Source organism: Oryza brachyantha, chromosome 2 (assembly GCF_000231095.2).
Source record: "Oryza brachyantha chromosome 2, ObraRS2, whole genome shotgun sequence".
Taxonomy (NCBI): domain Eukaryota; kingdom Viridiplantae; phylum Streptophyta; class Magnoliopsida; order Poales; family Poaceae; genus Oryza; species Oryza brachyantha.
The window spans coordinates 19,887,811-19,908,644 of record NC_023164.2 but is presented as its reverse complement, the minus strand read 5'-3'; the positions used below and the strand labels follow the sequence as shown (position 1 = coordinate 19,908,644).

General features: G+C 45.6%; 3 protein-coding genes across 5 annotated transcripts; 2 read left to right on the top strand and 1 right to left on the bottom strand.

Moving 5' to 3' along the window:
- Positions 1-1,141: 1,141 nt before the first annotated feature.
- Positions 1,142-3,061, bottom strand: LOC107303594 (protein NUCLEAR FUSION DEFECTIVE 6, mitochondrial-like). Of its 3 annotated transcripts, none has more exons than XM_040520998.1 (3): positions 2,824-3,061; positions 2,599-2,723; positions 1,142-1,432 (listed from the first exon to the last, which is right to left on the bottom strand). In XM_040520998.1, the coding sequence occupies exons 1-3, from the start codon at positions 2,934-2,936 to the stop codon at positions 1,407-1,409; spliced, it is 264 nt and encodes an 87-aa protein (XP_040376932.1). In that variant the 5' UTR covers positions 2,937-3,061; the 3' UTR covers positions 1,142-1,406. The 3 variants fall into 3 exon arrangements, with proteins under 3 accessions (XP_040376932.1, XP_040376933.1, XP_040376934.1); XM_040520999.1 differs by lacking the exon at positions 1,142-1,432 and adding an exon at positions 1,466-1,691; XM_040521000.1 differs by lacking the exon at positions 1,142-1,432 and adding an exon at positions 1,733-2,074.
- Positions 3,062-14,845: 11,784 nt separating this feature from the next.
- On the top strand, positions 14,846-16,087 carry LOC102719080 (probable aquaporin TIP2-1). The gene is made up of 3 exons (XM_006647566.3): positions 14,846-15,028; positions 15,114-15,364; positions 15,471-16,087. Exons 1-3 carry the CDS (start codon positions 14,902-14,904, stop codon positions 15,837-15,839), a joined length of 747 nt encoding a protein of 248 aa, XP_006647629.1. The 5' UTR covers positions 14,846-14,901; the 3' UTR covers positions 15,840-16,087.
- A 2,966-nt stretch (positions 16,088-19,053) lies between these two features.
- LOC102708132 (VAN3-binding protein-like) lies at positions 19,054-20,621 on the top strand. The gene is made up of 4 exons (XM_006648843.2): positions 19,054-19,329; positions 19,421-19,796; positions 19,893-20,036; positions 20,116-20,621. Exons 1-4 carry the CDS (start codon positions 19,054-19,056, stop codon positions 20,487-20,489), a joined length of 1,170 nt encoding a protein of 389 aa, XP_006648906.2. The 3' UTR covers positions 20,490-20,621.
- The last annotated feature ends 213 nt before the right edge of the window (positions 20,622-20,834 follow it).

Genomic DNA, 20,834 nt, shown 5'->3' with positions numbered 1-20,834 from the left:
GCATAAGTTAAAATTTAAATTTTCAAACTTAAACTCGGAGCTTTTTTCACTAAAGTTTATTTTTCAATCTTGATTTCGCTAAGAATATGTATATAAAAGTTGTATTTATAAATTATTTTACGTTTGCAAATATTCCGTTTGTGAATAAGACAAGCAATCACCCATTGAGTTGAGTTTGTGTTACCGTTTATTCGTTTTTATGGTTTGACTTGAAGCAAGCAATATCTCATTTCATTTCTTCTCGAGCGAATTTGCAGTTCGGGTCAGTTTTTGCCTCCAAGGTTTTACTTTGGACTATCCTTAAATAAATCCTTTTATTTTGGACTAGATAAACTTGCTGTTTTTTTACAGTTTAGACTAACTTGACTCTCTTTTCTAGCTGTGTCATCTCCGCTCCGATAAAGATATTGCTTGCATTTAGAATTTGACAGGGAGTTCATCGGTCCTTGATGTACTAAATTGGTTGGGGTGGTCCAAAAACGATGGCAAAATTTGCAGTCCAGGACGTTAAACAAATATTCATGATGGCTATAAAAACATTACAAATAAAAGGTGCCCCAAACTGCAATGATCTAGTCTATGTCTAGAGCATATGAATTGTCTTTCACTGATAGCCCTACGCGTCGGAACAACTTCGAACTGCCAGGCTGCGAGATATTGATAGACCACAATGGCTTCAGAAATATACAATGCTGCGACGTCTCCCATCAGCTCCCTTTATAGTTCAATTTTCAAGGATGAGATGCAAAAGCCAAACCACATATTTGCAAACGAAAAATAATTTATGAATAAAACTTTTATATATTTGTTCTTAGCGATATAAAAGCAAGGAATGAAAAATAACTATGATGAGAAAAACACTAGAATCAACTATAAATTTAAAGTCAAAAATTTAAATTTTGTTTTATAAGCATAAGCAGAAGCGAACGATGAAGTTGCAAGTGTGTAATTGAGACATCATCTAAGACATTGCGAATAAGGGATTATTCAAACCCAAAGTGGCTCAGTTCCTACTGCCCACTGGAGCCTCCTAGAGCTCAGGTTTGCACACATCGCATTAACATTTGACAAAACAGTAGAAATCTGATTAGAATACATCATACCAACATAAGCAAATAAGCAAGTACTTATAAATTTCTTCTCATTTATCATTATTATCACAGAAAAGACACTGAGAATTGTAGTCAACTAGTACAGCTCAGGCTTTTGCAACGTGTCCTTGCATGTTTTAATCAAATGATACCAGAGGGCATATGGTCTAGTAAAAAACACTTGGAAAGGTCCAATAGAACCACAACTGTAGGATGGATAAAATCAGGCAGCAAGGAAACTGATCTAGTTCACTAGTCTACAAAAATAAATCTATTCAGTCTGATAGCACGACATGAGGAGGTCTTCAGCATTTATCACCTTGGGACAGACTGACCCATCTCTATAACACAAATAAAGCATACATCAGAATTTCGAATATCTTAACTCCTTCAATTATAACTTTCATAAGTGTGGAAGCATACAGCGTTGATGTTCTATCCCTGACACTACCAAAAGAACTTTTACAAAATTCGTAGTGTCAAAAGGCATAGATTCTATGACTAAGATGGATGTCGCAGTAATACATGTGCAGCATTGTCACAACAGCCAAGCACCACCTTAAGACATTGCGTAAATGTTTCACGTACCATCACTTTCATCTGAGAAGAGAAGAATTATCATATTGTAAACTAAAATGGCAACCATATTATAGAACTCGCTTTGTTCAAAAATATCAAGCAAACATGCATCCATGTAAACAAGACGATCTATAAATAAAAGCATATGCATACAAAAATTGCATAAATAATGTTTAGTATCTCCCACAGACAAATAGACTTGAATAAACAGCCAACTATTGCACAAAACATGTGAAATGAGGTTACTTTATTCCATCAGGTTTTCCTTTGACACAGGCAGCTAAGACTCTAGGTAAAAACATGATACTAGTCCTGATTACATGTTTAGGCACTCATTCTCGATGATTGTGAAGCAAAACAGCAAGCTCCTGGTAAAATCTTTCAAGAACTAGCAAGTCATGTGCCTGCAGAAACCAGATGTCTTACTCAATTGACTGAACAAGCGAATCTACTACTTACTATAGCATGAAAGTGGTTAAAGTGTGCGCTATTCAAACAGATTTGATCTGGATTTTCTTTTCCCCTTCCGGAAAGGGAGATGTTATTGTGTGGTCAGCAAAAGATAGCCATGATACCAAAACGTTGATACATTCGACACTATTTCAGCGTATTAGAGAAATAATTATTGTAAGCACGTTCAATATTCACATCTTAAGAGTTATGATTCCACTTGACACACATCATATGCAACTATCTAATCATTGCGACATTTAAGATATGGAACCGAGCACAACAATGGTTAGGCGAGGGCAAAAAACTACATTGATCAAACAAGCAGCAATAGATCCTTCGAAAAGATGCAGGAGGAGAAGAAAGTGAGGTACAATAATATTCACGGGCACGGTTCTCACCCAAAGGGAAAAGACAGGCAAGAGCATCTCATCGATGGTATGATGTTAAAGTCCGGGATAGGTGCGACAGAGGGTACCCTGAGAGAGCGCGCAGCAGCTCCGGGACGCCGTGCTCAGCCGCGACGTCAGCCTCGCCGCCGCCACCGCGCTGTGCAGCGGCAGCAGCGACAACCCGGCGCAGCACCCGAGCTCCACCGGCAGCCTGCGCACCACACCACACCACAAACCGTTTCCGTCATAGATCCGGCACAACCGCACGGGCAAAAGGAGAATGCAGAAAAAGCTCCGGCGCGGACGCTTACCTGGAGAGACGAGGGGCGCCGCGGCGCGCGGCGGAGGGGATGGAGCGGGCGGACGCCGAGCGGCAGGCGGATGAGGCCATGCGGGCGGCGGCGCGGAAGCAGGTCGAGGCCATTCCGGGGGACTTGGTTGGAATCCGGAGGAGAGGCGGGCCGGGCGTGCGAGGAGGGTTTCGGCGTCGGGAAGAAGCGGCGGCGGCGGCGGCGGCGCGGGCAGAGCGTTACCCTTTCCTTTCCTTGGAGAAGGGGATGGAGAATTGGAGATATTGGGCCTCGTCGATATAATAGCAGATACGGCCTGCTAGGCCCTAATGGACCTCAGAGAAGAGAATTTTACTTGGCCCAACTTAACAGGAACAGACAATTTAAGTGTAGTCCAAATTGAAAATATTGATTTAAGTGTAGGCCAAAGTAAATTCCAGGTAATAAAAGGTTGCCTGAAGGCAATTTACTCTTAAAAAACCGCATATCTTCTTCCTTTACTTATATCTTCCTATTAGGTATATCATAAGCCACATCTTTTGGGTTGGGATTAGGGTTATAACCTAAAATTTAAATTTTCTATCTTAAATTTAAATTTGATTTTGAGGTTTTTTTACCGAAGTTTATTTTTCTCAGCTTTGACTTTTAGATCGTATGAACACGTATATAAAAGTTTTATTCACAAATTATTTTTCATTTGTGATTAAGTCGTTTGACTTTTTTCACCCATAACCCTAAAGATGAGGTTGTGTTGGTGAATTATACAAACATATGCCCCGTTCGGCAGTTGCTGCTAAGTTAACTTATCTCTCTCGTTTTCCGTGCGCACGCTTCTCGAACTACTAAACGGTGTATCTTTTGCAAAAAAAATCTATAGGAAAGTTGTTTTAAAAAATCATATTAATCTATTTTATATTTTTTAATAGTTAATAATTAATTAATCATGTACTAATCTATTATTACAAAGGATAAGTTAACTTATCCATCCGAATGCAGCCATAGGCATGTTAGGTACGAACCCGTCAGCCGTCGATGTGTTATGGATAGTTAGAATCGATGGATTATCTATTTTCACTATAACAATTTAAGATATAAATGAATAAAGAATAGCTTATACAATTAAAAGATGGTTCAAAAAGTATATATTCTAAAAATGTATATGCAGTTTTTTTTGCAATGAATATATCATTTTGGAGTTCAGAATGCTTTCCAAACTAAAATAGAGTGATTGTTGTGCATATTTTGAGATCGAGCCGAGAGCCATACATGTTTCTCGGTCGAGAGCCATACCTGTTTCTTGGTTTGAAGAGCTGCACGTGGAGAGACAAGTGCAGTGTGCAAGGCGTTCTTCAGCACAGGATCCGGCATCAGTTCTCTGAGGAAAAGCGACTGCTTCCTTACCCGATCCAGACGAGACTTGCGTGGCGTGGAATCAACCGATCTCCAGAACGTCCATCGAAATGAACAGAGGACCTGCGCCTGCACCCGTTCCGCTGCCTTTGCATCCGAAGAGCAGGAACCAGTTGCGCATCCGAAGAGCCTAGGAGCGCTCGCCTGGATGAGAGAGGAGCAGCGATAAGGTAGTGCTGCAGCATAGCAACGAAGGCAGAGCCGCAGAGGCGCAGATGCTAGACCTGATGATATACATGCATACAGATTTTGCATTGGTGTAGTATTTGGCGTGAGGGCATCACCAGTAGACGCTCAAAAGTCCATCCCAAAATTCTTATTTTCGGTCTCCAATCAAATTTTAGATTTGTGATCTTCCTTAAAAAAAATAGATTTGTGATAGGTCAGTGTTTTCAACCAATATCTAAAATTTGATGACCAATAATAAAAAGATAGGTCTATCCTAATGATTTCACTGGAACATAAAAAAAATCGCTTCTTTTTTTCACGCGTCACTCTCTCCTCTGGCACGGTATATTTGGATAAAGTACATCGTCAGGACTTAGAGTGAGACCTTTAGATTGAGGATTGTAATTTTCAGACATCTAATTAAGACGATTTGATATCAGTTTTTCCCCTAAAAACAGGGTCCATATTGCTCTAAGCATCCGGTACTTATATTAGTTGCTCCATCTATCTTAAAATACTATAAAATAATTTAAATTTATCTCATGATATTACTATTTTTATGTCTATTTGATGCATAAGCATTTTGTACTTATATAATTAGTTGCACCGTCTATCTTACAATAATGCTATTTGTAGGGTTTAAATTTTGTCTCCTAATACAATTTTATGTTTATTTGATGTAAGCATCCAACACTTATATTAGTTGCTCCATCCATCTTAAAATATTATTATTTACAGAAATCAGATTTGGCTCATAATATTAGTTGCTCCATCCATCTTAAAATATTGTGTTTATGCATATCTCTTCGTCTTAACCCAATCATAATTCTGTATCGAACTAACCTTAGTTTCTTAAAAATGACATAAGTTGGGCTATTTTCGACACGATGGTACGGAGTATATCTGTATATGGCTTCATTCACCCCTCTCGTTGCATATAGTCATATACTAGTAGGGTACGTAGGGCGGGTGTCTGTACGCGTGCAGTGCACTGGCCGATCGACGCATAGACCGCGTACTGCGTTCCGCCCAACATTACTCCCTAATTTGGACTAACTCGGGGCGGTGCGACAGATGCATCGCAAAGATCGACCGATCAGCGCGCGCGTGCGCGCGCACACACACATGCCGCGTAGCTAGCGAGCGGTCGGCGCGCGACGACGTACGGCGCCCCACACGGCGTATACATGGTGCGCCGCGCGCGCGCATGCATCTGCAGGGCTCAGTTCAATGGATCGGCGCGCGCGCGGTGGCCGTCTGCATCGATCTCTCTCGCAACATCCGTCCGTCTGCTATCAATAATCTCCTGGTTCTACAGCGAACTAGCGTGGCGTACGCGCGCATGCATGCATATGATGTTCGTGTCAAGTGCGACGTCTCCATCAACTGATTAAGCTAAGCTAAGCGGCTACAGGATCCTTCTGTCCAATGGCCCATCTTTTGAATTATGTTTATAAGATAAAATTTAAATTTTTAATCTTAAATTTAAAATAAACTTTAAGGCCTTTTACATTGTAGTTTACTTTTTTTAGTCTTGCTTGTATATAGACATTTTATTGATAATCATTTTTATTTATAAATGTACCCCAAACAATCACCCTGTAAGTAGCCAACTAGCTAGCTAGGACCCCCTGGATATATACAGATTAATCACTCGGCTTCGATCGGTCCATGGACGTAAAGGACCGACGGCCGAACCGACCTAGTAGCTGCTGTTGCTGTTCCAGCGACGATCAATCGATCGATCGCCGTGTAGATCGATTATTTGGGGGAGTACAGCGAACGGCTTATAAATGCTTACACGATATCGACGATTATTCGTACGCGTACGTCTGGCCCCTGGGCACCGAAGCACCGAGCTACAGCCCACATCAAGCGTGCGATCTACTGCTATACAGTATGTACCACAGCAGCATTAAACTGTTTTCGTTCTCTCCTGAAGGTACGTCCGGTCCCTAGGACCATATCTTGTTACTGTATTTGCTCACGTCGTTTGATACAGTACACATGGTATGGTATGATCCATCTTTTCACTTCTACTTATACTTATAAACCAAAAAACTAACTTTTAATTTTAATTTAGAGTTGATTTTAAAATTGTTTTATCAAAATTTATTTTTCTGTTTTAATCTTTAGACCACCAAATATATATATATATATATATATATATAATGTTTATTAATAAATTTTTTTTGGTTTGCATCAAACGGTTTAGCACAACCACCCAAGTACACTAGCACTGTAGTTAAAAAATATTCCAACTCGATAACTGGTGATTTTTTTGTTTTTAAACATCTTTAATAAAAAAAATTATTACTAAATCTCGGAAGAAAATATTTCCACCGGATGAATCTTTTGGTTATACCATCAATATTGACGTGGCAAAACAACGCTGTCAAGCAGAATTAATTTTTGGTGTGGCCGTTATCGGTAGCGTTTCACCCGAGGCTAAGTAATAAAATTATTTATTAAAAAAGTTTGAAAAATAAATAAAATCATAAATGGTATAGCTGACGCAGCGACTGCTGCTGCCAGTCCTTTCACTGCCTTCCCATTACACGTACGTACACACGGACACGTGGCCCGTCTCCAGCCCGATCGGCCCCCGCCTCGTCCAACCAAAAACCGCGCACCTGGGAAGGGCCCCCAGGCCACGCAGCACGCAGCCGCCCACTCCGCCATCACCACCCACCCGGCCACGATCTCTCCCTCGCGTAGACTGCACCGTCAGTCTCACTCTCCGTATTAAAAAATACCTTCTCCGTGCTCCCCTTCCACTGCTGCCACCACTTCTTCCTCCCGACACGATCTCCGTCTCTCCCTCCTCCCCCCTCGCCGGCTGACCACATACGCGCGCTCTAGCTAGCTAGCTTTGTAGCCATCTCGATCGCCGCCGGTGTGTAGGTGTGTTACGTCTAGATCGATCGATGGCCGGCAGGCCCGGCACGGCCGGCGACGGCGGCACCGTCTGCTCCATGTGCGGCGACGTCGGGTTCCCGGACAAGCTCTTCCGCTGCGCCCGCTGCCGCCGCCGCTTCCAGCACTCGTGCGTACGCAAACCGATAAAACCTTTCCCCGTATTTACCTCGCAATCTCTAATTCTTGGCGTCTAGGTACTTGCATGCTAGAAAACTGACGCGTAGTGTTCGTCTTCCATGCACGCGCACGCGGGCGCGGGGCGCGGTACCGAACGGACGGACGCATGCAGCTACTGCACCAACTATTACGGCGACGGGGCCCCGGCGGAGGCGGGCGCCGGCGTGTGCGACTGGTGCCTCAGCGACGCCGCCGTCGTCGTCGGGAAGAAAGGGGCACCGGCGACGACGACGCCCGGCGGCGGCTGCAGGCAGACGACGGAAGGAAACGACGAGCCGTTCTCCAGGGAGTACCGAGCCAAGAACAAGCCGGCGACCGGCGGCGGAGAGCAGGAGGGCGGCGGACGGAGGGTCTCGAAGGCGGCCGTCCGCAGGTACAAGCTTCTCAAGGACGTCTTGTGCTAGCCACACCCAAAGCCATGGATCAGCAGCTGATGAACCAATAATCCTTCGCCTTCGACCTGTCCGAGCGACGTCCGGCGTGTACAAATTAAACTATAGCTAGCTAGCTAGGTGCCCAGCGCTAGGTAATTAGATCCCTGTGTGAATATATATCCATCCCCGTGTTAAACCGAGAGTGTGTGTACGGATGTATATATGATATTCCAATTTCCCGTCATTCGCTTTTGTCATCAGAGAAAACGATCGACGCGTCTCGATCTTCAGCTCGGACGGCCGATGGATGGATGTCTGGCCGTCTGGGCTCTTTCTTTAGTCGATCCATCGACATCGATCGCCTTCAAACATATGCATACATACACGAACCATACACATCAGCACGGAGTACGTACATAACCAGGACTTCGATAATTAATTAAGCACCACTACACGTCTGCACGTCTGCTTTCATGCATGAGATCGACGACGACGAGACCCATCCATCCAATTCCTCTGCAGGCAGTTGCGATAGGTACGTGGAGTAGTACTAGTAGCAAAGCTATAAGAAGACTCTAGAAGGCGATCACGTTGCATGCTATGCTCGACGCCCTCACCACCCTCACCTTTTCTTTTTCTCCTCCTCGGCGGCGTGCCGAGATACTAGAGAGGAATCAAACAAACCAACAGCTCTCGCAGGCAATGGCAAAGGACTCCAAAAAGTGGGAAGTGGCCGACAGAACCATGTTAAATGGCCCCCACTTGTGGGTTAGCCTCGGATGGCACGCAGATCTTTGTGGGCGCAAGAGTCCATCCGAAACGTACGCCGGCACTATCAACCGGTCTCGATCGCCATCGATCATCTCGACCGCCGAGTCGACGACATGCCCGTCCGTCGCCGATCGGGATAGATCTTGGATGGATCGGGCTCTGACAGCACAGTGCTCCGGTCAACCGGAGCTATAGCTGTAGTACTTACTACTCGATCGATCAACTCATCAACCGACCGATCGATCGATCTCTGCCCCGTGTGGCTGGGATAAAACGAACGGTTGGTTGGTGCATGTGCGTGTGGCTTGCGTTGTGGCACGTCGGCCTATCGCGCCCCGGCCGGGCAGGCGGGCAGCCGGCGCGCGTGCCCACATGTATTGACAGAGCATGTTTTGTCGACGGGCACGGCCATGCACCTACCGTGTAGCTAGCAGTACATGATCGACGCATCGGCCAAGCGCGGAACGATGGCTGCGTTCAAAACAAGAGGGCCACGAAAGCGCATCACGAAAAACGATAAATATAATTAGCACATGATTAATTAAGTATTACTTATTAAAAATTTAAAAAATGAAGTTATTTGATCTTTTAGAACAATTTCTATATAGAAAATTTTTCCACGAAATATATCATTTAGTAGTTTGAAAAGCGTGATAACGGAAAACAAGCAGAAGTTTAGCCTAAGGCCTTGTTTAGTTTGTAAAAAAATTTTGCAAAAATATCACATCAAGTTTTTTGACACACATTTACAGTATTAAACATAGTCTAATTACGAAACAAATTTTAGATTCCGCCTTGAAACCACGAGACAAATCTTTTGAGTCTAGTTAATCCATCATTAGCACATGTTGGTTACTGTAGCACTTATGGTTAATCATGTCCTAATTAGGCTCAAAGGATCCGTCTCACGATTTTCTCTATAGCTGTGTAATTAGTTTTAATGTTCATGTATTTTTAATGCTTTATTTAGGTGTCTAAAGATTCGATGTGAAAGTTTTTAGGAATTAAACAGGGCCTAAGGCCACCTCCAACAACAGAGATAACGTATTATCTCTAAGCATTCTAAAAGACAACTTTTTCAATGGTCTAGCTCTTAGCAAACAGCTCATAATATAAATAACCATATAATTCATTCTCACTTGACATTAAAATATGTGCAAGAGACTATCTCAAAATTAAGAGATAGTTTTTATCTCTCTTCTATTAAAAAATTGTATAGTATACCTTTTAGATAGCTTATAGATATTCATTGGAGGTGGCCTAACATGCCAAAACGAACGCATCCGATCACGTATGATAGGTAATAGCCTCGGAACAAAGCATTCCATTGATACTGATTGTAACATCCCAGCCCAAGGCTTAATAGGATTTGATAGATACTCATACCAACAAGTTGCAATTTCTTTTCCGGAAGCTTATTTCGAGAGAACTCCAAAGAAATGACTCGGGTGCGCAGAGAAGACATGTGTGTTGGTTGTGTGAGGGAAGTCTTGCTGTCCTAGAGCACAGGCCCGACTTAGGGGGTTCCTAAGGTTGGGGCGTGGGGCGTGATAGAATGGTATCAGAGCCGACCGGTTTCACGGGCGCGACCTAGGGGGGTTCCTAGGGTTAGGGCGTGATACTCATACCAACAAGTTGGGGCGCTCGCGGTTTCACGGGCGCGACCTAGGGGGGTTCCTAGGGTTGAGGCGTGATAGAATTTAATATGATTTGATAGATACTCATACCAACAAGTTGGGGCGTGATAGATGGGGCGCTCGCGGTTTCACGGGCGCGACCTAGGGGGGTTCCTAGGGTTGAGGCGTGATAGAATTTAATAGGATTTGATAGATACTCATACCAACAAGTTGGGGCGTGATAGATGGGATGGGTGACCGATCGGTCACCCATCGGGAAATCGGGAAGTCATTTCTGGTTGTGTGAGGGAAGTCTTGCTGTCCTAGAACACAGGCCCGACCTAGGGGGTTCCTAGGGTTGGGGCGTGATACTGATGTTGTGATATTATTCGTCGTATTTAAAATATTTATTAAATATGTTAAATTTTAAGTCAGGCTTAAAATTACTAAAGCAATAAATTAAATAATAATAGTAATTAATGATTTATAAATTTTTAATAAAACGAATAGTCCACGATGTCGAATAAAAAAAGAGGGGGTATAATCTTAGAATACCGACAAAAACTTATCTTAATTGCGTGAAACCTATACTTTCTGAACCAACACAAATTTCTCAGTTTTTAGCCAAAGTTTTAAAAAATCAAACTGGAATTATTTTTCTTATAGAATTTGTATGTATTTCATCGGCTTTTGTCGGTTTAAGAAAAATAAGATTTTTATGAAATCAATACTTGATTGGTCAGGAATTTTTTTCACCATTTTATTTCACAATGCTATTAAAGGAATCTATTTATTTACATTTTTAAATATTTACATAAGTATATTTCATTTGAAGTATTTACGTATTTATAACCAGTGCTCTCTAGGAGAGTTCTTTTATAAAAGAAAACACCTCATCCAGCGTGTTTTGTTATGATGTGGCAAACGACCATTGAGGAAGGTTAATGAGGGAAGCCATTACGATTGAACTTTTACGAGAGGCCTCTAAAAGGTAACTCTAATGTATGTTTTGACGGAGGTGTAGTATAGTGGAGTAAGGATGCAATGCTAAAACCTCTAAGCATGTGACTCATTTGAATCGCACGTGCCTAGATTTAAAAATATATTAGTTAAAACATTTAATGTTGCAGGATGGGGAAAGTTTGAAAAGAGGGATTTTGTATCCCAATGGGACCCAACTTAGTCAAGCTTTAAAAGATGAAACATTGTATCATATTTGACTAAACTAACACCATATATAACGTGTCTGTCTTATAACTTCCCAAGAAAATAAAAATTAAAGATGCTCTTAATGCTCTGGCAATGAGCCATGCTCCCCTAGGACTATCTTAGCGAATGAAGAATGTATATTACTGTTATGGTCAAAAAAATGACTGGCAAATGATCCATTTGCATTCCGCCCGCTCCCTGAGCTAAAAAATATCCTCTAACTAGCCAGCAAGTAAGCATGTTCAAGTTTGGTCCGACCTAGCTTGACCATGTACGGGGCCAAGGCCAGGCCTAGATATTGACGCTTGAAAGTCCAAAAATTATAAAAAACCCAAGAAAACTTAAAAAAAACTTAAAAAGCTTGGCCTAATCCGAGAAAGCCCGGGCCAAGCTTAGGCATAAGTTCTTTGATCAGGCTTTTTCTAGACCCAACCCAAGGCCTGACACAACTTGGTGTTCCAACAGGCCTAGCGGCAAGGAGCTGTCAACAAAAATCCACCCGCACCGGCCTTGCTCGGTTCCTCTATTGACCTCCTCAATAGCCATGTCATGTCGTAAAAAAACACCTGCATATTTAACATTCCAAACCTTTTTAGACAAAAAACTGCCTAGATAACATTCGGGTAGATGCGGGAATACTTCAGACAAAAACTTTTTTTAGTTATTTTTAAAAATAAATATAAAAATAGAAATTCCAAATAAAACTGAATCAAAGGGTCTGAGCCTCGAGATCCTGGGTCTGCTTGGGTAGTTGGGCTGGTTGAATGGGTCAACGATGAGATAATTGTCATGCGCTTGGTTAGGCTCTGGAAAAAGTCCAATTTATATTCCTCGACCATAGATCGAGTTCATTTCACATCTTTCAATCGGTAAAACTACATACAGAGTGTATCAAATATAGTTTAAATTAAATATCTCGATGGATTAGATGATGGTTTTGTTCGATCGTAGCACTCACGTGGCATGTTGATTTAGCATTCGTCCTACGGTGGTGTCTACGTGGCATTATAGCCTACAGTTAAATTCATGGCAGCGGCGTCGGATCTCTGTCCAACGGACAGGAGCTGACCTCCCCCCCCCCCCACCCCCACCCCCCCAAAAAAAAAACTGGTAACAAAAGAAAACCAAAAATACCAGCAGCCATCTCAGCTATGCAAAGCAAGGGTTTCTGATTTAATGTTATCACAGTTCGAAGATAAGCAGAAGCCGGATGGATAACATATATTTGTGCAATAAGGCTCACGAACGTGCAGCTTGGAGCTTGCTCACCGAGGGCAGGCAGGCAGACAGACAACAGAAGAGCGGCACTCATGCGGAGAAAAGATTCCAGATTGCAGGCGAGATTTCTCAATCATTTGCGGCGAGGCGATAAGGTAATTAACAAACCATTGCAGCCTTGCAGCGTCATTAAACGACGGCAATCCACGGACGAATGTTGCCACTGAATAATGCAGAGAGCAGGACCCCGCAACTAATCTCTGAAAATTAGTGAGTAGGGAGCGTTGGATCATAGCCAAAAAGTAGTAACCACTGCACTATAAAACGTGTGCCTCGCGAGTCACAAATTGGCTGTTGTCAGAGAACATGAAAACGCAGAAGATGCTTGCAATTTTCCTTTTGTGTTTTTGGGTGGTGTCTGTATGACCTGCATGACAGGAGCACAAAGCTTTTACTGTATCTTTGGTAAAGCTTTGACTTGCAGGGATTAAAAGAGTGTTAGTTGCTAGCGAAATTCTAGTGGAATACTGGAATATCACAGTTTCCCTGATGTACTTATGTCCCAACTGAAACCCTGGAAACTATGATAATCAAACTAGACTAGTGATGTTGGATAGAATCATAGAACTGCATATTGTCCACCGTCCATATATCAGTTATACAGTCAACGACCGCCTTACTGCAAAAAATTATCTTCTGTTACTATCATCAACATGACAACATGTATAAATGAACACCGGACAGAAAAGTTTTAAGCTTTGCACCATCAGCTGCAGTTTCATTAGGGGAAGAAATGCATGAATACAGTTTTCAACGGTTGTTACAGAGTAAAACAAACCAATGTATGCAGTCCTAATCATCGTCTGTCCATTCCTAATGACGTCTTTGCCACCGATTTTTAGCACTATCAAATTGCTGTACCTGACGCAAACTCGGTATGTACGATACTCTAATTGACCGACTTCGAAATGCAAAGCTCTCATTTGCTCCTCTACCGACCACCAATCACCGATCCGAACTCTCTAGAAAAGTTAAAGTTAAAGAGTGCAGTATCTAGTGAAGATTTCCCGAGTTGAGATTTGAGAATGCTTCTATCTGGCCAACTACTGAAATATGCGAGCTTTCACCAAGAGGGCATTGATTATCAACCAGATCATACGACAGACTTCCCGCGGTTGCTCTTGTTGTGCATTTAGAAGTGAGTTTACCTTTCTGAAAACATACCTCGAGTTATCATATTTTTTAGTGTAAAATTTAATACCTTAAGTACCATGGTTCTATAATTTTACACTATAATTTTTGGTATCTCAAGTTACTTTTCAAGAATGGTAAAAAAAAACCCTTTAGAAGTAGATGGAATTAGTTGCAATAGCCAGAAGAAAAACTGCTAAACCATTTTGCTGCACAAGTTTCATGGCTAAACCATTTCCTTTAGATAAGAGGAAGAATTTCATGCAACTTGTTGACAAGGGTTGTTCATAATCGAACCTAATCAAATTCAAATTTTTATGTACATAGTATTATACTGCATAAAAGAAATAAGGTACTGGGCAAAAAAATCAAATGGCCAAACATTTCTAGCCAGTCAAATGCACAACATCCATATCAGTAGCATTTTACAACCATCATACTTAAAAGAGCTTTACTCTCATCCTTCCTTTTATACCGTAAGGTACTAAAATCTTTACTCGTGCTATCCATCTCACGATCAAGTTGATACTAAAATTTTGACGGTTGATAATGATAGATCGAACGGTCACGATTGCATAGTAACTCAAGATATCGTGGGTGAATAGTATGAGTGGGGATATTAGTACCTCGAGGTACCGGTACCTCGCGGTACAAAAGAGGTACCAAAAGAAGGATAAAAGTAAAACTCATAATTAAAACACCTCTGCTGGCTAACATCCAGAGTCTTAGCATTCTCGTTGCCACACATTACTCCTACTTAAATTTTCTAATAGCAACAAACATTTGGACAAATCAAAGTGCGGTTGGGCAGGCTAGTATCAATCATAGAACAAGCTAGCGTTTAACAAAAAATGTTTGTGGTGATCATCCGCACCGCCCATGCTATTCTAATCCACACAGCTGAAGCAGAAAAATTAAGTCGCCAGCACGAGCCGTGTGTATAAAAAGGGGGCCTAAGCTGAACAAGCTTCGCCACATCAGTAATAGCTAAGCTCTCTTAAGTGTTAGAGACAATTAATTCCACACTTGTCAGAGTAAGGGTGAAAATGGTGAAGCTCGCGTTGGGAAGCTTGGGTGACTCCTTCAGCGCCGCCTCCGTCAAGGCCTACGTGGCGGAGTTCATCGCCACCCTCCTCTTCGTCTTCGCCGGCGTCGGATCGGCCATTGCCTATGGTGAGTTGAAGCGTGGCCAGTTTTGGTATGGTTCACTTCTGAGCTCTGACCGATCGAGACGCGGAGGCTTGGTTTGTTTGTGTAGGGCAATTGACTAATGGCGGCGCGCTCGACCCGGCCGGCCTTGTGGCGATCGCCATCGCCCATGCACTCGCGCTCTTCGTTGGCGTGTCCGTCGCCGCCAACATCTCCGGTGGCCACCTTAACCCGGCCGTGACGTTCGGCCTCGCCGTCGGCGGGCACATCACCATCCTCACCGGGCTCTTCTACTGGGTCGCCCAGCTGCTCGGCGCCTCCGTCGCCTGCCTTCTCCTCAAGTTCGTCACCCACGGCAAGGTCGGCACACCATCACCGATTAATTACAGAAACGCCATGGTGCTCGATCGCTCTCGATCTGCTGCTACTAGTAACTGACACCGGAAACGCATGCACGCACGCGCAGGCCATCCCGACGCACGGCGTCGCCGGCATCAGCGAGCTGGAGGGCGTCGTGATGGAGGTCGTCATCACGTTCGCGCTGGTGTACACGGTGTACGCCACGGCGGCGGACCCCAAGAAGGGCTCGCTCGGCACCATCGCGCCCATCGCCATCGGCTTCATCGTCGGCGCCAACATCCTCGCCGCCGGGCCCTTCAGCGGCGGCTCCATGAACCCGGCGCGCTCCTTCGGCCCGGCCGTCGCCGCCGGCAACTTCGCGGGCAACTGGGTCTACTGGGTCGGCCCACTGGTCGGCGGCGGCCTCGCCGGGCTCGTGTACGGCGACGTGTTCATTGGCTCCTACCAGCCGGTCGCCGACCAGGACTACGCTTAACGTGGATGGATCGAAGTATCCGTGTCAGTTTGCATGCATCGTTTGCTTTGATATTCGTCGTGTGTGAAAATTCACGGGTTCTGTATGTTCCCGTTTACCTTTTCTTAATTAAACACGGTACGTGTAGAAGGTCTCTTTCTGCGATTTTGTTGTCGGAAGGAAAAAAATCAAAGTTTAAAATTTCATATAAACGATTGGTACGATCAATTTGCATTCGATTTGGTAATTTGTACCTGGATAGTTGGAAGAAAAGTCTCTTCTCACACGAACGTGCAATAATCCCAAGGCGCAACGGGTACAAATTGTGATGGGGTGGATGACAATTAACTGCAAAATACCAACACGAATCGAACTTACCCTGCTGTCGTGAACAGACATTAAGCCAGTCGGCTAGCCAGATAATTCATTTTGTCAGCGGACTTCAAGTAGACCGTGTACTGCGTACTGGGCTCGTCCATTGATCGGTGTACTGCGCTTAATGCATGAGAAGTCCACTCGTCGACTCTCAACTCCGATACGAATTTCAATTACGCTTCGCAGTCGTAAAATCGGAATATAAAATATCTCTAATCTTAGTGCATACAAGTAACATACATGTATATTGCAACATACTCTTATAAATAATGGTGGACTGTACATACCATGGATAAAAGAAACGGCTTATGTAAGAATTTTTTTTTTGCTTTTCTAGAAGAATATGTATTTTACGTGGCGTGGGGGTGAAAAAGAGAATGGACGACTTCACTTTTAAGTAGTAGATATGAATATTATTTTCTAACATGACGCTACATTGCACGTTGACTTATCACTAGTGCCCACACGTCAGTGGGACATTCTCTGTAATTTTCTTCCAACTCTCCCTCCTAGCATGGGAAGACAAAGGCCACCAGTACCACAACGGTGACACTACCTCAATCGCTAAGGTGAGAGGGATGATTGCGTAACCATTAACAACCTAGCTGTTTCAAGATGTTGCATGGGCGGTGCTGATTGGACAAATATTGAAAGGAGAGAGCACCCGGATGGAGATGGAGGAGGCATCAGGTGCGGCAACGTCTACATGCCTCTCAAGGCATTGATGCGTAGAGGGAATCTTCGCTGTTAGAAGTAGTCGTTGACTCGAAAAGGAAGTCACATAGATTTGTATGTCTCCCAACACATTCTGATCGGTGTCTTATATGTGCATCCTCATTGGTATCCATCCTTGATAAGAAATGATGATAGGCAGAGGATTGATCTACAACTTCGTTTTGCATCATTGCAGCAACATTTGTTGGTTCTTATTGTGGTTGGGAGGTGATGGAGCTAGAGGAGTGGCAGCCGGTAGGAGGAGCATGATGCCGGCGGGCGTCCTATTCACCTCTCCCCCGAGGCCCACCATCGCACCTTTTGCTCCTCCTTGACCGTTGTACTCTAGGCTTGTTGTCATCCATGCATGGGCCACCGTTGACTAGGTACAACCCCCGTGCCAAAACTCCTCTAGAACTTGGAGGTAACAAATCAAACGATAGGAACCAGAGGCTGCTGAGAAACCTTGCCTTGATCTCCTCCTGCTAGCCGCCACCGGCCTCCTCACCTCCTTCTTTCCCCTGGTTGGCAGAGTTATTGGCGTCATGAGTCGCCGCCACTTGCTGCCCGTCGACCTCCTCACCTCCTTTTATCCCCTCTGGTGTCACGAGTTTATCGTTGTCCCTTTGCATTGCCCGAAGCTCCACACCTCAATGTTCTCGCGCGTCGGTGCTTGAATTCGAGTTGGTTGTTAGGGTGGAGAGAAGAAATGGAGAAGATCCAGAGAGGAGGAAAGAGTAGTAAGAAGATGAAGTTGAGAGAGGAGGAAGGAGCGAGGTGGAGGGAGTAGGACCCACTCATATTAGGGTTTCATGATATTTTTTTTATCTTTTTGATTGGCCAACGTATAGACATGATGTATTTATTTTTATTCTATATTTTTTCTTTCAGTGACACCTAAGCAACATGTCAACATCATAAAGGACATAGGCCATGTTCGGCCACCCCAAGTTAGATATCTAACACCCCTTTTTTCACACACACGTTTCCCGAACAGCTAAGCGGTGTATTTTTTGCGAAAATTTTCTGTAGAAAAGTTGTTTTAAAAATTCATATTAATCTATTTTATATTTTTTAATAATTAATTAATCATGTACTAATCTATTATTACGTTTTCTGCGCTGGATAACTAACCCCTCTCCTCTCCAAACGAACGCAGCCATAGACAAGTTAAACAAGCCAATTAGCCAAGTACTGCTGAAACTGCTGTGAATGCTACTAACTGGTTAAGACGTTAATTGTTACTATATAACTAATTTTGTGGGCGAGGAACGTAAATAAAGTTCGATTGATAATTGAAGGAGTAGAGTGTGATTTTTTTCATGTGAATTTTGGTATTGGTCGATCGCCGTCCTGGTTTGGTTGGTCTCAATTTTGTCCCAGCTACAACTGCTACGTGTACAGAGGCAGCAGCACACGGGTGCATCAGCCATCAGGCCATCAGGGGCGAGGTGACGGTAACGAAGCCGAACGCCACGACGCAGCAGTGAGGCAGTGACAAGGGAGGTACTGGTTGCAGGCAAGTGATGCTGTGACGGTGGTCGGAGGGGTGGTGAGGGGACCCGGTGGTGAGTGGTGACTGCCAACATCCCACGCGTTCTTTCTGATTCTGACCAGTGTCCGTTTTCTCCGACAAACTAGCAGCACACACGGGCCAGCTGCCACCGTCCTCCGCATACGCATAGAATTGAACGAATAAACTAGCAGTGGCAGAGTGTACACTGGCAGGCTCACGAGTCCGAGGTGCATGCACGCTCTTCGTCCCCTGAATCCTCCCTGACCCCCTCTCCTCCTCTTTTCTATACACTCGACGGCCGACGCCCGACGCTCCTGTCTCCTGCGCACGGTCCGGCGCGACGAACGAGGACGGCAATGGCCACCCCGGCGAGTGGCACTGCTGCTACGTGTCGCCCCGCGCGGCAAAGCGACGACAGGGGCGGCAGCTCCGTCAGACGTCCCCAGGCCTTGGTGTTTCCTGCCGCCCACGCACCCTCTTTCCCGTGCTTCGTGTGCGATCCACAGCTCGATCGGCCGGACCCATGATAAGTAGGCCGGCGAGGCATCACCGGCCGGAGGCAATGAATGCAAGGGAGGGAATAGCGCTACCGTGTTCAAGAAAATCGCAGGGAGAGCGAGTGAAGGATATATGGAAGGGCACGTGTTGGGGAGGATGAGGAGGAGGGATCACCTGCTGCTCATGGATGCGCATGGCGCGGCGGCGGTGCAGACGCCAATGGAGCCCATGGAGTTCCTGTCCCGGTCGTGGAGCGTGTCCGCGTCGGAGATTTCCAGGGTGCTCACCGGCGGCGTCGGCGGGAGGCGGAGCACCAACTTCGTCGTCGACCGCCTCTCCGGGAAGCTCATGCCGGAGACGCTCGCGCTCGCCGCCGCCTCTGGCACCAACCTAAGCCCCCGCAAGCGTGTAAGATCGTCACTACCTGTACTGCAACGATCGATGGAAGGACAGTGCGAACGGTTTCCTTTCCGCGAGCTGATCTGATGAATGCCTTCAGAATTTCAGGTGCAGGAGCGCCATCTCCGCGGCGGCGCACCAGCACACGATCGGGAGGTGGTTCCACCACAGGGACGGGAGCAGCAGGGTCGACAAGGCCCGCGCCGAGCGGGCGCGCGTGCACGCCGCGGTCACCGTGGCGAGCGTGGCGGCTGCCGTCGCAGCCGTGGCCTCCGGCGCCGCGAACCCGGGCGACCTCGACGATGCCAAGATGGACGCCGCGCTGGCCTCCGCCACGCAGCTGCTTGCCTCGCACTGCATCGAGATCGCCGAGCTCGCCGGCGCCGACCACGACCAGGTGGCATCCGCGGTGGAGGCAGCGGTCGACGTGCGGAGCCCCGGGGATCTCATGACCCTCAGTGCCGCCGCAGCCACAGGTGAGCAAGAACCAATACACCCCGTCCCCTCGCTGCTGCCACGCATGCCAACTCCGACGAGCAACTAAACATCTTCGACTGCTTGTAACGTGGTAGCTCTGAGAGGAGCGACGGCGCTGCGGCTTAGAGCGCAGCGGGAGGCGAGGAGCAAGGCGGCCGTGGCGCCCTACGAGAAGGCCGGAAGCTGCCGCGGGGACGTATGGTGCAAGGAAGGGACGCTCCTCAAACGCAGCCGGAAAGGTGAGCTCAAAAAAAAATCTCTCCTTGGCACGTCGCCGCCTCGAACCGAGCTGAATCGCCGGATATGGTTGTCGCACAGGCGCTTTGCACTGGAAGCGAGTGGCCGTGTACATCAACAAGAAGTCGCAGGTGATCGTGAAGCTGAAGAGCAAGCACATCGGCGGCGCCTTCTCCAAGAAGAAGAAGAGCGTCGTGTACGGCGTCCACGACGACATGCCGGCGTGGCCGGCGCGCGCGTCGGGCGGCGGCGTGCCTCCCGCTTCGGAGTCGGCGGTGGCGGAGAAGTTCCACTTCGGGCTGAGGACGGCGCAGGGCGTGGTGGAGTTCCAGTGCGAGAGCAGGGAGCAGAAGCAGGACTGGGTGGAGTCGGTGAAGAATCTGCTCCGGCAGGCGGCCGGCGGGACGGCTCAGCTCGAGCACTCGTTCGAGTCGCTCCGGCTTAGCTCCTCGTAAATGTGAAAACCCAGTGAATTCGTTTTCGTTTGGTGTAAATTTACCCGTCGAGATCCCTTCGTTGCCCGCTCGTTTTATCGCAAAGGGAGCAGCTGAGGTGTTGGATTGGAGCTGAAGAATAAAATGTGCAGACTTGTAGAAGAAATAATCTGTATGAGGAGGACCAGATAAATGCTAGTGTTAAGATTTTGATGTATCTGCTCTGTTTAGAGACGTTGCCCATTCCTGTCGAGATGGAAGCAATTTTTTAGCACATGCCATTTCAATAGTCATAAAAAATTATGAAAAAATTTAACAAGATAGCTTAATATGAGTTATATCACTTCATTAGCATACAAGTTTAAA